General features: G+C 41.9%; 7 protein-coding genes across 7 annotated transcripts; all 7 read right to left on the minus strand.

Annotated features, from left to right (window-relative positions):
* Positions 1-2088: 2088 nt before the first annotated feature.
* On the minus strand, positions 2089-3357 carry RNY1 (Rny1p; the record flags this gene model as incomplete). Its single annotated transcript, XM_018878509.1, has 1 exon — positions 2089-3357. The coding sequence occupies one exon, from the start codon at positions 3355-3357 to the stop codon at positions 2089-2091; it is 1269 nt and encodes a 422-aa protein (XP_018735805.1).
* A 351-nt stretch (positions 3358-3708) lies between these two features.
* Positions 3709-5691, minus strand: AWJ20_1615 (uncharacterized protein; the record flags this gene model as incomplete). Its single annotated transcript, XM_018878510.1, has 1 exon — positions 3709-5691. One exon carries the CDS (start codon positions 5689-5691, stop codon positions 3709-3711), a length of 1983 nt encoding a protein of 660 aa, XP_018735806.1.
* A 335-nt stretch (positions 5692-6026) lies between these two features.
* On the minus strand, positions 6027-8393 carry RNR1 (ribonucleotide-diphosphate reductase subunit RNR1; the record flags this gene model as incomplete). The annotated part of the gene is made up of 1 exon (XM_018878511.1): positions 6027-8393. The coding sequence occupies one exon, from the start codon at positions 8391-8393 to the stop codon at positions 6027-6029; it is 2367 nt and encodes a 788-aa protein (XP_018735807.1).
* Positions 8394-9009: 616 nt separating this feature from the next.
* Positions 9010-10452, minus strand: VPS30 (Vps30p; the record flags this gene model as incomplete). Its single annotated transcript, XM_018878512.1, has 1 exon — positions 9010-10452. One exon carries the CDS (start codon positions 10450-10452, stop codon positions 9010-9012), a length of 1443 nt encoding a protein of 480 aa, XP_018735808.1.
* A 449-nt stretch (positions 10453-10901) lies between these two features.
* GEP3 (Gep3p) lies at positions 10902-12533 on the minus strand (the record flags this gene model as incomplete). Its single annotated transcript, XM_018878513.1, has 1 exon — positions 10902-12533. One exon carries the CDS (start codon positions 12531-12533, stop codon positions 10902-10904), a length of 1632 nt encoding a protein of 543 aa, XP_018735809.1.
* A 426-nt stretch (positions 12534-12959) lies between these two features.
* Positions 12960-14567, minus strand: MEP3 (ammonium permease MEP3; the record flags this gene model as incomplete). Its single annotated transcript, XM_018878514.1, has 1 exon — positions 12960-14567. One exon carries the CDS (start codon positions 14565-14567, stop codon positions 12960-12962), a length of 1608 nt encoding a protein of 535 aa, XP_018735810.1.
* Positions 14568-15040: 473 nt separating this feature from the next.
* AWJ20_1620 (uncharacterized protein) lies at positions 15041-16669 on the minus strand (the record flags this gene model as incomplete). Its single annotated transcript, XM_018878516.1, has 1 exon — positions 15041-16669. One exon carries the CDS (start codon positions 16667-16669, stop codon positions 15041-15043), a length of 1629 nt encoding a protein of 542 aa, XP_018735811.1.
* Positions 16670-16761: the final 92 nt, after the last annotated feature.

Below are 16761 nucleotides of genomic sequence, written 5' to 3' on the forward strand. Positions count from 1 at the left end.
TTGGTTAAATCAAGTGCAGGCAATGAGACTAAATAGGGAATGTAATAGACTAAAATAGAGCAATGCGATTTTATGTGGACAGTTTCACAGGCCCAAAATTAAAGTTTCGGGACAAATATCCTCTGGATTTCGGTTAATTGAATCGCCGATTCCGGTTTCTTCCTTATTCAATATAAAGAACAAGGTTGCATGACCAGAAATGGTTGAAAAGATAAGATAAGGTTGACGCAATGTGTCCTACCCTAACGCGTCACGGTAACGCGTATCAGCATCAAATGTTACTACAGCTATAGAGTGAACAGAATTTAGGACCAAGCTGAAATGGCACCTCCTGAAAAGACGGATAGTTTGGCTAGTCTTATTAAGGACAACAATTTCAATGCAAAAATCAGACTTTTCGACCTTAATGAACAGTGGTCCAACTCGTCAACCGATGAGCTGACTGGGCAGTTGGAAGCTGTTCGTCAGTCCCTAAAAACCTCAGATGGCCGTCTTAAGGAATTAAAAGAAGTACTTGGCGCTGAAGATACGAAGTCGTTGGAGGTAATAGAAGCTGCTTATTTGCAAAGTCGTAAAAAACTCGCTTTATTGCCAGCTTTAAATTTAAGAAAAAAAGATGCTGTAGATACTCGATCGCCGGTTGCGAATCAGTTGGGAACGAATCAGATGGGAACCACATTTGACAGGGAGAGCAAATCGCTTTCTCCATCAACTGTAATTTACTCAATGTTCGAAGATATTAGTCCTATCAAGTCGCCAAAGAAGGATACTATTCAGGAAACAAGAAGCGATAATAAGCACGTCGAATCATTGGCACCACCTCCAATCCTTGAACTCAATACCAATCAGACAGAATTAAATCACGCTCTAGCAGGGAAGGAAAACTTGGAGTCTTCAAAACCTAGCTTTTTCCCTCGTTATGCTCAATTTGTGAGACTAAGGTCCAATGTTCAGGAACAAAAGCCTGCACCTAGTAAAACGGCCACAAACATACCCATCTCAGCGTCCCCTCGCTTATACCCTCTGGTGAATTCTGCCTCTAATAAAGTCGCTGCAGATACTCAACCAGTTCCAGCTTTCATGCGACTCGATCTTGATGAAGACCCCTTTTCATCTGCCAGTGAACAAGTCGAACTCTCAACCCTCCCTCTGATACATCCTGGGCCTTCAAAGGTTGTCAGATTTAAGCACGAGCCTAATACAGCCGAAAAGTATGAGACCAACCCAGTCCCAGTTGATTCTATTGACACTCAATCACTTTATAAAACACTCTCCGGGCTTGTCTCCAACCTTGAATCTCTTGAGAATAGCGAGATCCAGCAGCAATTACACAATTGTTTGCTTTTAATGACCAAGGATCATTCTATCAATATCCAAGAGAAGAGTGAGAATAGTGGACGTGTTAGCACGACTGATAGAAAAGTGCGAGAGTTGCAAGACAGTCTTCGTTCAGCTGAGCTTCAGATACACAACCTTCAAGATCAGCTTTCCCGTTCCCAGCTTGTATCTACGAATCAGGTGAATGATCATGATATTACAATGATTCAGGAGCTTTATATTCGTAGGTACGATGCTGAGCGACTGCGGAATTCTCGAGCTGATTTGAAGTTCATGTTAGCCTTGCAGTCACAGGAATTAGCAATGTATAAAAAGGCAAGCCGAAAACGACTAGAGTTGCTTCATTCTAATGGGGCAATTGTAATTCACGACACCTCAGTTCTAGATGATAACAATAGCTTTGACATACAGTCCAAACGTCACGATGGACGTATTACACTTAAAACAGTTATTTTAGCTGTCATATCAGCCATACGACTCCGGAATAGATTCCTGGTATCACGCGCTAAGCTGGACACCTTGAGAGCAAGGATTAAGGAAGCTGACCTCGATAATCATTGAGGATGTTTATTTATTTTCTACGACGTAATGACCCATGTAATAAAATAATTATCAAACATTTTTTATTCCCCTAGATTCGATATTTTGTATCAGTTTACACACAGCAGCAGAGCTCTGAAATCTCACTGGAATCTTCTCTAAATGGTATACTGTATTGAAGTATGAAGTATAATGCTATAGACATGTTTCCTAGCGAGGAACAAATTTGAGCTCGAAGCTGATATCACCTGCATCATCGCCTGGTGAGATGTTGGTCTGTTGAGTACCATGAGGTCTGTTGGATGCGCTCCAGGTTGTCTCGCCACCATAAGAAATCACGTTTTTCTCTTCAAGAGTGAAGTCACCAGCCGGCACTGCCTGGTTACAAGTGAAAGCGCCATCTACGATGTTACAATATCCTTTGGATGACTTGATATTGATGCCTCCGACAGTATTTATTATGGTGTAGGTGGCACATGTTCCCGAGGTATACCATCTACCATTACCAATAAGGCAGCCATCTTGACCACTTAGTTTGAGATATCCTCTAGTACCACTACCACCTCCTCCGCCGCCGCCGCCGCCGCCTCCTCCTCCTCCACCACCCCCTCTCTTGGTACCCTTTGGTACCCAATAGAACTTGTCCTGACATTTGCTGTACTTGGCGATAGCATCCACAGGAGTAAATGTTCCTTCAGCTACTGATCCTTTAAGCTTGAAATAATACCAAACTTCTAACAAGGAATTGTGTTGATCACATTGCAGGAACACCGAAGCTCCACCAACATGAGGTGATAATGCATTCTGGAACTGTTCTAGAGTGTATGTCTCAGTTGTAGAAGGATGAATGTCAGCTGCGGCCAAAAACTCGTAAGTAGGGAGCTTCTTAAAAAGCTCAACTGCGGTGGTGAAAAAATCACCCACGTACTGATATCTTTCAGCATTGGCATCATAACACTTGGGATTAACAGTAGACATACATGTTCCATGCTTGTTGAACTCATGGAGCCATAAGTCTTCGTCCGTCTTGTATAGATTCTTCCACACACGATTCATTTCGGTCAACAATTCAGTGTAACCCAACTCTTCTAGGACCTCGGTGGCATTGTCGATTCCCCATGATGGGTTACAGTACTGCTGGTAGCCACCATTACACTTGTCATTCCAAAGACCATGAAGTGTAAACACGTCGTCAGGGCCAGTAGGAGGGTAATAATCCCAGAATTGTGTTGACAAGAAAAGTCCATTTGTCCCCTCATAACAACAACTGTCTTTAACAGACTCTGTAGAACACGAGAGAGGGGCATCTATGGGACATGACTCGTGATCTGACGCGATTCTAACAGGACTCTCAAAACCAGTAACGGGAGCAAAAACCAGCTGGTCACGTCCATAGCCCTCAATATCAATTGCAATGCCCTGGACACAAGTGGCCAGACTAGCCAGTCCGACACTAAACGCTAAGGGCCTTCCCAACATTACCTGTTACCAAACAAAGTGAAAACCCACAAAACTGTTAAACAGACGAGATCGCTATACTTTACAGAAGCCAAATCAGATTTATACTCAGACTGTTATACTCGATCGAGCTTAATAGGTGGCTGGAGGGCACTTGTCCCTATTGGGCTAGATAGCGTTATCAGTTGGTATCACACGCCGATCTGCGGTCACATGCGTACGCAGGGTCTCCTGCGTTGTTCGTGTATTAACTCGTCATAGCCGCCGAGTCCATGCATAGCTTCAAAAATCGGTTCTAATATGACCCACAAGCGGTCTTTTACTCTTTGGCCAATCTATAATCAAAATAAATATAATATATATCCTACTAATTTATATGGCTCCAGGAGGAGGTACCTTCCACTCACCTGTGTTTAGAACAATTTTTCCTGCTCGTGTATAGTCGCCGGTACGACTACCAACTATCTCGGCAAATGCAACTCTAACATAGTACGTTAATGCGATAGATTCTGTTAGATTGCCAAAGGACTGTATGGCCCAGTCGGTGATGTTGAAGCTATTGTTCCTACCCCTATACCGTTCAACATCGTTAATAATCAGACTGTATCCATCCCAGGCTGTATCTATAGATTCATCAGATTGTCTGGCATCTGAAAGACTCTGCCATAAGAGAGTTATGTTTTTCAGCACCCCACCTCCCTCTATGATGGCAGGTTCGCCGAACTTGGCAAACCCACCTTTGAAAGTAGGAGCTCCTCTCCGTAATTGTTCATATGTCTGTAAGATGGAATCAAAATCCCACCTTGCGACTCCACTAACAAATAAGCCAACCAATAACCCTTGATAAAACAGACTGGGCGTGGTCTTGAATCCAGTTCCGGGAAGTAAAATCAATGTCCAAATATAATGGTGCATTCGCAAAGTCTGGTTCGGAACAAAGGATAATGCTATAAGTAGTGCAATCACCAAAAGATAATACTGTATATAGGGCTTGAACTTTCCCAAACGCCAAATGACATAAGCCTGGCCAATAGCAATCGATAAAACTACTGACACCAGGATTATAAGCGCCAGCCAAGCTCCAGGTTGAGCGTTGAGATCGTGTGGAGTTAGTCTGTCTAATGGCAATGCTGCAAAAACATAATTTTCCAAAATGGCAATCCAAAATCCTGAAACCCAGAACACCATTCTGCTGAAGTTGGCCTCCAAGTCCTTTAATTGAGGCTTGGTTGAGAATCCATATATAACGTATGTGCTTAAGAGCGCTGGTAGTAATCGTCTAAATCCTAAAGATATAAGCTCAGCATCAGCAAGTTCTTCTCCTCCGGCCAGCGGAGGATTGGATGCAAGAATAACCGTCCAAAATCCAGCTATAGTCAAGCCATACAAAAACAACCCTGGATGACTTACAAAATATCCAAATATAAGCGAGAGAATAATATTCACGCTGATTATGATTACTCTCAGGTCATAGCACCCTGACAGAGACAAACCACTGGTATCAAGAAACTCGTAACTTGCGGGAAATTCTGCCTCAGTTCCAATGCTTTCAATGCCATGACTCTTCTCGGATATAAACCCGTTCAATTTCGGGCCGGTAAACCGGATCATTCCGCAACCACCTGCCCGGTTTGAAACAATTCCCCTATGAACAGCAGCTCCACAAACATATGAATCTGCTCGGTATGTATTGTTTCCACCAATGACATAAGGTCTGTACACACTTTCATAACCTCCCACGGGTGTCTCGCTATAAGTCCAACTTTCTTTGATACAGTCGGCAGGGCATTTAAACCGGAACACCTTCCCTGTATTAGATCCATAACAGTCTTCACCATTAAGACCACACCAGTCATTTTTACCATACCAAACTTGTGGCACAGCACTACATCTGAGTAAGTCAGCATGTTCATCCCCTATCATGGGGCTGGAGAGGATCGATTCGTTAGCTAACACCATGAATATCAACGACCACATGAACAGGTAAACAACCAGAATAGTTCTCTTAACAAATGTAGGAAACATTTTGGCTATTGTATTGGGATATGTTTGTAACTTAGGAAATATCATGGTAACATGGGGTTCTTTGGGTACCTCGGGTCCATCCATGAGTATTCTCCAATAGCTTCTTGGCCCGAGATCCGGATACCTCGGATTATATCTTTCTTGACCGGCATCATTTCCATAATCGCCATATCCATCTTCATTACCATCTATTAAATGAGCTGTTGAATCCAGTCTGTCGTCCAACGAGCTTCGAGAGCTGTCCAGCGCTTGTCTATCGTCTATCTCAGATTCTTCATCATGATATCGTTCCGTACCAAGACGTCGCGTATTTTGCCTTAACGGTTCCATCTGTACCTCCAAGTCCGTAGACCCAGGACTGTTTTCTCTACGGTTGTTTAGTGCAGGAACTACCATCACTAGTTAACTACACTTAAATTCTTACTTAGGCACTCACGTTCTAGTACTAGATGTACCTTTTTGAGATTGACTTTTCTTTTTGTCCCGCATGAACATTTGTATGCATCGCGACGGTTGCATGGCCTACCCAAGACATCAATTAAATGCGAGACATTCTTTGGACAGTTGATTAATCTTTGTTACAAAAGTGGAGTTGGTATAAAATGCTAATAAATAAGAGTGGTGAATAAGCAAATAAATAAATAAATGAGAATGGGAAGACTCAACTAACCCCCGCACATGGCACAGGCCTCGCCTTCTTCTAAAGCGCACTCCAAGGTCGAGCTACTATGCCTGCGTTTACTGATAAAAGGCTCTTCATCGCCAATGGTGCCATTACCACTGGCTTCTTTGTCGGAGAACACTTCTGTATTAGGAGAGACGGCATACAATGGCTTGTTAGGAAATAGCTGGAAAGGAGATGGCGAAGAACCTAGCGACTGGGGAGAAGGGGAGCGCGAAACTGTTGATGGAGAAGCGGATGATAATCTCAAGTTGTCTAGGTCCGGGCCTACATATCTAATACGTTTAAGAGTGGAAATAACTGAAGCTGTCTCTGGTTTGTTTCGGTTTTTCTTTCGCTTTAGCACTTCTTGATCCACGGTGAACTGAATAGGTGCAGAAGCTGCTTTCGTTCGTAAATAGTACATTCCTGTTTTTAACCCCTTCTTCCAGCCATAAAAATGCATACTCGTGAGTTTTCCTGCAGTAGGATTTTTCATGAAAATATTCATACTCTGAGACTGATCAATATAACGGCCACGGTCAGCTGCCATGTCAATAATAACCTTTTGGCTCAATTCCCAGGCAGTCTTATATATATCTTTCAGCTCCTTGGGAATCTCGGGGATGTTTTGAATAGAGCCATCCTCGCTAATAATCATATTCCTGATATCATTATTCCACAGCCTAAGTTGCACAAGGTCCTTCACTAGGTACTCGTTGACAACTTGGAATTCACCAGAAAGTACACGCCTCGCATAGATATTCGATGTGATTGGTTCAAAGCATTCATTAAAACCAAGAATTTGCGATGTTGAAGCTGTGGGCATTGGTGCTACCAGCAGAGAATTTCTCAATCCTACTTTGGACATATCTAGCTTCAACGTATCCCAGTCCCATAGGCTCTCAGTATTTATTTCTGGTTTATCCCATAAATCAAACTGGAGCTTTCCCTGAGACGCAAGAGATCCAGTGTAGCTTTCGTAAGGCCCATCCTGCCTCGCAAGCTCTATAGATGTCTCAACAGCTGCGTGGTAGATAGTTTCAAATATTTGAATGTTCAATATTCTGGCATCATGAGAATCAAATGGCATTCTCAATTTCATATAAGTATCAGCCAGACCCTGAACACCAACTGCTATGGGTCTATGTCGTAAATTTGATCTTCGAGCAGATTCCACAGGGTAGTCGTTAATATCAATGATTTGATTCAAGTTTCGAACAATAACTTTGGTCACCTCATGAAGCTTCTCAAAGTCGTACCACGCCTGGCCCTCTGTATCATCTATACCACCTTCCTTGTAGCGCACGAAACTTGGTAACGCTACGGATGCCAGGTTACACACAGCGGTCTCCTGTTTGGACGAGTACTGGATAATCTCCGTGCATAGATTGGAAGATTTAATCGTACCAAGATTATTTTGATTTGATTTTCTGTTACAGGAATCTTTGTAAAGCATGAATGGAGTTCCAGTCTCGACTTGAGTCTCTAAAATGGCAAACCAGAGCTTCTGGGCTCTGACCTTGCGAACATGTCTGTTTTCTTTTTCATATCTTTTGTACAAAGTTTCGAATTCATCACCGTAGACGTCAGATAAACCAGGAGCTTCATCAGGTGAAAATAAGCACCATTCTTGGTTGTTGCTTACCTTTTTCATGAACAAATCAGGGATCCAAAGAGCATAAAACAAGTCTCGAGCTCTTAATTCTTCTTTGCCGTGATTTTTTCGTAACTCTAAAAACTCTAATATATCACTGTGCCAAGGTTCCAAGTAAATAGCAAAAGCACCTGGTCTTTTGTTACCACCCTGATCTACATACCTGGCAGTATTGTTAAAAACTCTTAGCATCGGCACAATTCCATTGGAGCTGCCATTACTCCCAGCAATGTAAGCACCCGTCGACCGGATATTATGAATGTGGAGACCAATCCCACCTGCAGTTTTTGAGATCATAGCGCAGTCTTTTAGGGTATCGTAAATGCCTTCTATGGAATCCTCTTTCATAGCTACCAAGAAGCAGGACGATAATTGAGGATTAGGCGTGCCAGAGTTGAATAGTGTTGGTGACGCATGGGTGAAATATTTTTCCGACATTAATTGATATGTCTCGATGACCCTATCTATATCTCTGCCATGAATACCCACCGCCACTCTCATTAACATCTGTTGCGGCCTTTCAATAACTCTGCCATACATTTTAAGCAGGTACGATCTTTCGAGCGTCTTTAATCCGAAATAAGTGTACTCATAATCTCTAGAGTAGTCTATAGCTGAATCCAAAATATCTGCATTTTCCATAATGGCTTCGTAAGTTTCTTTGCCGATTAGAGCAGTGGCCCGGCTGTTTTTTTCTTGTTTGTAGTTGTACATCTTATTAATATTCGTTGAGAATTGTGAAATTGTATGCTTGTGGAGCACTGATATTGAGATTCTAGCTGCCAATCTGGAATAATCAGGGTGAATAGTAGTCATGGATGCCGCTGTCTCAGCTAATAACGTATCAATTTCAAACGTGCTCACTGAATTATAGAGACCCTCCACAACTTTTTCAACTACATCGGCAGGCCGCACAAATTCAGAATCCAGATTATAAGTCAATTTCGAAATGCGACTGGTGGTCTTAAAATGGTTAATAATTAGAAGTTGATTAAGAATTAGGTTGCCACTTACTTTATCCCTATCGAATGGCTCTTTACGCCCATCTAAACATAAAGTTAGTAGCTATATTGAAAAAGCTTTAGTTCATGAATACCAACCTCTTTTAGTTACGTCCATTTTGCCTTCAAGAGATAACCTATTCCCAAGTCAATCGACCACAAGTGAACGACAATCAGGGCCCTGGGGAGCGTTTAGTAATGTGAAATCTATGCCCAGCCGTACACAGTATTGCATATTATATGTGTCTAACAATAAATGTGTGCATAAGATCTGTACTTTATTAGGTCTGCAGGGTCAATATGCATCGAACAATGCATTACTATGTAAATTACCTAGTACTGGCATAAGCCAAGATCCATTTAGCATTTGTAAGTATAAACTTACAAGCCTCGGTCCAAACCTCGTTACTATTTGAAGATAATCGAATACTTTTCCCACCTATTTTATCTTTTTCAATAACATAGGGAAGCTTCAGTGCGGGATCAGATGATTCCACAAACTTACCTACAAGGTTTAAAACATTTAAAAACTCCACCAATGCCAAGTCGAGCCGGTTATGGTTCAGAAATCTCTCAAGCGAGTAATCACTGGAAGAGTAAAGGTCAAATATTTCCGGCTTGGAAGTCTCACCATTCGGTAAAACTTTGAATTTTTCTATTCGCGATACACTTCCTAAGGGGCGCAACCGATATCCGACAAGTTTAAAATTCAGTTTGTGGATGACCGTCGTGATTAATAAAAGTGTTTGCCCCCATGCAGCGTTTACTTCGGACCAGTCTACACTGGGCTTTTTTAGTCGACCAAGCCGTAGACCATTGATTGTTCCGAAGTAACCATCATGCCCTATACAGAATGTGTCATTATAAACATTTATCCTTTGTAACTTCTGAAGACGAGTCGTGTAGTAACTATGCAGCGAATCTACCCTCTCCTTTTCGTGTTGAAAGTCGGATAACTCTCTATATAGCCTATTCTGCTCTTTGTAGAATTCCTCTTCTTCTAGAAGCAATAATTCTGATTCTTGTTCAAGTTCTCTTAGCTCTTTTTCGGCATGTTCACGTTCCTTTTCAACTTCTTTCAACTCGGTTAGGGCCTCATCGTTTTCCCTTTCTAAATGCTTTATTTCACGTAATATCTCCTCTACCTCTTCGGACCCTGCACCAGGCACGTCCTTGATTTTATTCAGAAATGAAATATAAGTATCTCTTTCATTACATGCTTCTTCGTATCGGGGTCGTAATAGTTCTTGTATCAGTTCTGCGCAATCCATACAAATTGGATAGTCGATTTCACTCTGCCCAGATAACTCATGAAAGAGGTTTTCAAGCGTCATTATCCTCTTGAATCTTGATTCCTTTGTTTTGTTTTCTTTTGGTGACTCGTTGGATCTACCTTCTGCAAAAGTTTTACGGTCATTTCTACCTATTCCTCCATGCTCGTCAAGGGGATACATAACACTATTGCCAGATGCCAACAGGCTCTCAGTTAAGAGAACAAATGATTCACCCGGACTAGACCCCCCATGAGATCTACGAGGAGTTCCACTCGCTATTGAATTAGGATGCAGTTTACTAAATGCAACATCGTCACGATTTATATCAAGGTTGGAGTTCAAACTTCTTTCTGTTACAGTGTTGCTGGTGGGGATACTGTTGTCGTCGGTATTTAAGCGATCTGTCAGAAGGCCAACTTGAGCTGGCTGAAGGTCTAGAAGCGACTCATGAGGAACTAGTGGCAGTCTACACCGTTGACACAATGGTATGTCTGTCATTTATTTCTCTTAATACGAGTGTGTTAGATCCAACTTAGTTCGCCTCCAGAAAGATAAGCATAACAGTATCACATAACCATGCATCTGATGTATGTCGTCCATCCATGCGGCTTATTACCTAAATGTAATCTCCAAAGTAGCTGATCCGGTATGCTGTCTTGCGATAATTCTGTGACGAACAGTAAACAAAATTTTTTATCTATGGTTTTGATGGAACACCTAATTCACTATGGATCTTAGATAAGAAGATTTATAATTGGAAATCCTCGCTAATCATTACGGAATTGGGCCAAAAGTGCCTGCCAAAAGTGCCTAACATGGCCATATGATAAAGGGCATTTTTAATTAGTTTAAATATATATACAACTCGGGTTCTTGGCGAGTGAGATAAAAAATACATCCAAGGTAACTGTTGGCGTGTATTATTTGGAATATATTTCCAAATTAAATTACATGTCGGCATAGGCGTCAACCACTTGCATCCTTTCTGTAGCTATTTGTCTTTTCTTAGCTACAGACTTCTTCTTTGCACGGGCAGATTTGTCTCTGGCAGCCTCCCTTCGAGAATCCTTGAGTTCTTTAAGTCTATTTCTAGGATTTCTGATAAATGGTAGGATATCGTCTCGACGCATGATCTTAATATTATCCATAGAATAGACTTCCATAGTAACACCATCCTCGGGAATCCGGCCATAAACATGGAAATGACATAATCCCACTCCTCTAATAGCTAAGCTTACACCTTCTCCGCCGAACTTTATTTCCATTTTCTTGTTCAAAGGTGAGTTGGAGTGATGTTTGTTCACCATCGACCATCTTTCGTGTGTTTTTTGTGTTGATTGATTGATTTCAGTTATCTTTTCCAAAGAAGAGACTACTCTTGTTTTGTAATTACTGTCAGGGAATATTGACCAACAAATCAAGTGAATCGGCGAATCCCGCTTGACGGCCACTAACCCACCAATACTAATCAATTGAGTGGGCAACGTAGATACAACCACCTGAGGACAGTTATACATCCCAGGTGTACGTAACAATCGGTGTCCATTAGTAAGTTTTCTCACTAGATTAGGCTTTAAGTAATCATAAACTCCAGTTTCTGTATTAGTAGCTGTCGGCTGACTTTCAATGATATTACCCGCTCTAGTTTTCCTCATTGGCCCCCCAGGTATATTGTTCGTTGCGTGTTCAGGATATGACGGTAGATCAGTCAAATACTTGTTGCCTTCCAGTAGGTATGTAATAGACTGTTGGGTGATAAACGGATTTGACCAACTGCCGAGCCCCCAAAACTTCCGCGAGTTTCCTTGCTGTCGAAATTTGTAGGATAAATATAATGCTAAAGTTGACTTGCCGGTATTGGCATGACCCACCAAATAATTGTCATTTGACAACTGAGAGAACACTTCATCAGCATTCCAGTTGTAGTTAGATGATATGGCCATAACGTTGTTCGGTGGGACGCCAGCAATTCTATTCAGTTCCTCTCGAACATATTTCAGTAGCCTCGTTTGAGTACGCTCATTGTCTGGCATTATAAGATCGCTTCTATTCATAATCCATAAAATACGGCCTGGTCTCTTTGATGCGATATTCATCAATTCAAAGTCCACAGTGGTTGGGAAATCCATGGCATCAAATAAATGGACAATTGTAGCTTCTTTGGGTATCTGGTCGAGTAATTGCTTTTTACTCTCGACAGCCACTGAAAGTCGGAGCTCTTTACCATTGACACTATCTCTACACCATTTGCAAAAGATCTTGGACATCTTGGACCTCTTTTCAGCTTTATCTTGGGCTTTCGAAATCGCCACAGATGGGCCATGTGGATCTGCATTCTGTGGACTGCCCATACCAGTTTCAACAGTACCCTGGGATAGTAGAAATTCTTTTTTATCCTCATCTAGCGATTCGAATAACACATCTGCTTGTCTGCTTTTCTCGACTTTTATCGATGTGATAGTTGCCTTTTTTTGGGCCTTCTTTTTCTCAGCTTCGAATGGGTTAAAGCCTGGGGTGTCAGGGACATGTTCATGGAAAGCTGTACCACAACCAAAACATCTTTTGGCTATATTATCCATATAATGAGAGGGTCGTATTGATTGATCAGTCGTAGCTTTGTCGTTGTGGTGATCGATCGAAGTTTTATTTAAGTTCGAGTTCTCCCCTGTTAACGGTCTCTCTACACTAGAGATTTCACGTCTGCCATGAAGTACGACCCGTCTCCATGGCACATAGAGTTTCCTAGCTGATCTAGCTCTTAGAGCCGGCAGGCTGCTAGCCAGACTCCTATAACTTCTCATATGAATAAAATACAATTGAAAGTCTAGATCACATCAAACTTCAAATTGAATATTTAGAAGTTATCATGCATAAAAATCTGGGCCAGCCGCGCAGACCCTGCCGATCACATCGTATGTTTGGTCTCAACTATTTGTCTTTCATTATTTATTACGGATACTTCATAGGCTTGATGATAGTCGTATGATTTATATGTCGTAGCTTCATTAGGCGTGAGATAGCAAAGGCGAGCCATCGGTGGGATGTGGTTGATGATTATTGTTCATTGCTGATGGAGTATAGTCTGTGCGCTGTGATCTGGGAGAAATTCCAGGGAACATGCCAGTTCCGTTGAATGGGTCTTCTTCATCATTTTCATCGTCATCAGAAGCTAGATGTGGTGGATTGGCTGCTTTATAAATTCCACTGGCAGGGAGGGGTGCTCGATGATAAGGCATGGCTGTTGGTAAGGAGTCGTCACCTACTGAATATCCTGTGGAACCAACCAAGCCGTTTCGATTCGCATAGAGGAAAGTAGATTCGATTTGAGATATTAGCTCTTCATGATCAAAAACAAATTCATCATGTTCAGTAAGATCGAGACCAGCCAATTCCTGATCCCCTCTCACTCTCAGGTGCAGGTTAGGAGCGCTTTTAATTAAAACCAACACAATGATTGACATAAAGAAAGCATAAATCCCTGTCACTGATCCTACAATAGTTTGATGTAAAAGAAGTAATATCTTACCATCAATCAAACCACCACTTCTGATATCCGCATCAATACTCGTAGTAGCAAAAACTCCAGTAAGTATGGTACCCATAAGCCCACCTACTCCGTGAACTGCAAAAACGTCCAAAGCATCATCAATGTCAAGGAAAAACTTGATTTTCGTAGAAAGATTACAAATACATCCACCAGCACATCCGACTATGATTGCAGCCCAAGGTTGAATATAACCAGCACCTGATGTAATGCTAACAAGTCCCGATACAACTCCTGAACAAAATCCGACTATTGACCAATGCGAGTCAAGACGATAGTCCATATACGCCCATGCCAAGCCACCAGCCGAAGCTGACAGCTGGGTATTTAACATTGCAATTACTGACTGGGTGTGAGGAGCAAAAGCTGACCCCGCATTGAATCCAAACCATCCTGCCCAAAGTAAGGATGTACCGATGACAACAAGTATCGTATTATGGGGCCTGTAATTCAACTGCTCAGTACCATGGCCCAGCCTTTTGCCAAGTACAAGCGAATATGCCAGGGCACTGAAGCCCGAGGTGATGTGAACTATAGTACCTCCGGCATAGTCTAAAGAACCCATTCTTCTGGCCCATCCTTGTTTGTTCCAAGACCAAAATGCTATTGGATCATAAACCAAAGTAGTCCATATGAAAATAAATATGGCAGCTGGTAGGACTCTTCCTCTATCCGCTACTGCTCCCACAGTCAAAGCTGCCGTAACTGCTGGGAACATACTGCCAAACAAAGCATTTGCTACTTCGGGGACGATATTGACTTGTGACCGTCCCTTGTCTCCCAGAGCATGGCGCAGTCCGACTCGTTTAAACCCTCCCACAAATGGACCTGACGACTCGCTGAAAACTAATGAGTACCCCAGTAAAAACCACTGTATGGAAACAATTGCCAGTGCCAATAGTGAATATACAGCTTGTATTAGAGCTGATTTTCTCCTCGTCAAACCCGAATAGAATAATCCAGCACCTTGAACCATCCAGAAGATAGCAAACGTACTAAAGATCATAAATAGGATGTTTGTCGAATTATAGACAACTTCGTCATCTTCAACATCAATTGACTTTCCCATGTTTACTTTTGATTCTAGTCAATCAGATGACCACTATGACCCTTCCAAATATTTTATCAAGAAATCCTTAATTAAATCTCCTCGTGTTGTATTTGTCGAACAAGGAATACCCTGAATGGTCCACCAACAAACACCCTCTTTATGTCGCTCTCTCCTTCTCAGTTATATACTCGTTCTTGGGAAGTGTCCTTTCGATAATTCATTAGTATCTATTGAAGAACTTCATCCATGCTCAATAATATTATTAAATGCCGATATCGCTCGAGCCGTCGGTAGGTTTGGATGTCAAAAGCCAATCTTGCATATTGCAGTGATACCCTTACCCCTGCCAAAACTCGCTATGCTTCAAAAATGATTCCAAAAATGGGGTTTTTAATATAATAAATAATAAATAAATATAAAGTAATAACAAATGAAATACCCATTCTAAATAAGTCGATAAGTAGATGAAGTTGTCTATCGTATATGTATTTTCAGTTCCCTGTAGAAGCGACGACGTCTGCTCCACTTGTACTTCGTTCATCTGATCCAACTTCCTTTGGTTCTAATTTTTGTGAGGCTGTATAGTCAGAATCTATCTTAGATGGTAGGTTTGGTGCAGGTGCTCTTGAGAATTGGCCGATGTTGCTCGCCCTTTTCGCTGCCTTTGGAGTCAGGTCAATTGACGTGAGTTTTGGTTTCGATCCTGCTGTAGTTCGTACCAAAGTGAACGTTGAAGACAGTTCTAATGCCTGATCGTTGTATTCAAGGTCGCGTTTCGGATCTGTAGCTTGTTTGAATGTCGATTTGCTATCTGGTATCAATGACCTACGCATAGGAGAAACAGTTACAGTATTTGAATTGGGATAGACTACGGTCGCCTTTGTAATTTCATCAGTTTCTGTCTGGGATATTATTTTATTATCTCCCTTAGTAGAAGTAGATTGTGCAGACGAGCCAAATGATTGATGGGCTGTCCTACGCTTGAGATTTGCCTCGCTCGTAGATCTGATTCTAGGATTCGCTATGCTTGACTGCCCATCGTCTAATCCATTTTTTCCTGTATTCACGTTACGGCCTCCACTTTTTCTATTCTCTCTGTATGCTCTCCAGTCCTCCATAGTTTTCAGGGCCTTTTCCCAATTACTTGTCATTTCTTTCAATTGAAACTCTAACGATTCCACTCTGGTCTCCTTTTCTTTCAACTCTGCCAGAGATACAAAGTTAGGGGAATTCAAAATATCCCTGATCTGTGCAATGGATAATAAAACTTGCTCGCCAAGCTCTTCTGAGCTCGCTGCACGAATAGCTACACCGGCCGAATCACTCTCATTGCCTTTTCCAACAAAATCAAACCCAGCCAGTTTCTCGTGAATCCGGCCCTCGGTGAGATTTTGAATGGTAACTTTGACTTTGTTAAGCAGAGAGAATAGTAGCTTATTTTCTGACACCAGTTCGGAGTTAAATGAGGTCAATTCCTGGGACAATGCAATATTTGTGCTCGTCAGTTCGTTATGTAGTTTCATCTGCTCATCTTCTGGGTTTGTAGGTAAATGAGCCAGCCTAGTCGAGGCAAGAGAGCCCGATATGGCGGTCGGTGTTTTTGATGAAAACTCTGCTAAACTTTTGGACGCTCGTCTAGGGTCGCGCACCCTTTCTCTCAGCCATGCTAGTTCCATATCTTTTCTGCGTAGCTCATTCGCACTTTGTAATTTAAACTGCTGTAAAGAGTACTGAAGTCTCAGGGCAGTTTCACGTAGTTCATGTGATTTATTCTTCTCGTCATCAAGCATCATCTCCAGATTGTTGGCTTTTTTCTGACTCGTCTGAATTTGTTTCTCCAATGCATCATATCTAGATTCGACACGAGTCCTCAAGTTTGTTTCTCTCTCTAATTCTCTTTCCAATGCGCCAGTTTTCCTTTGAGCTGCCTCCTTGGCTTTGGAATCGTTCTCAATGGTATTTATCAGTGCATAAATCGTGTTAATGATCCGTGTGTCATTCCTATCCGACCTCGCTTCACTATCTCCAAAATATATCTTTTCTGACTCGCTAATGTATCCTTTGGATGTCAAAACATTGTTAATAAAAAGCGCTGCCGACTGGATATCGTGACCAGGCATTTTTGTTTGTTTACATGAACATCAGGGGTGCATCCCGCAAGACTTAGTTAGACTTAGTTTGTATCTGAGGATGTACTCTCAGCCGTGCAGTC

Source organism: Sugiyamaella lignohabitans, chromosome A, assembly GCF_001640025.1.
Source record: "Sugiyamaella lignohabitans strain CBS 10342 chromosome A, complete sequence".
Lineage (NCBI taxonomy): Eukaryota > Fungi > Ascomycota > Dipodascomycetes > Dipodascales > Trichomonascaceae > Sugiyamaella > Sugiyamaella lignohabitans.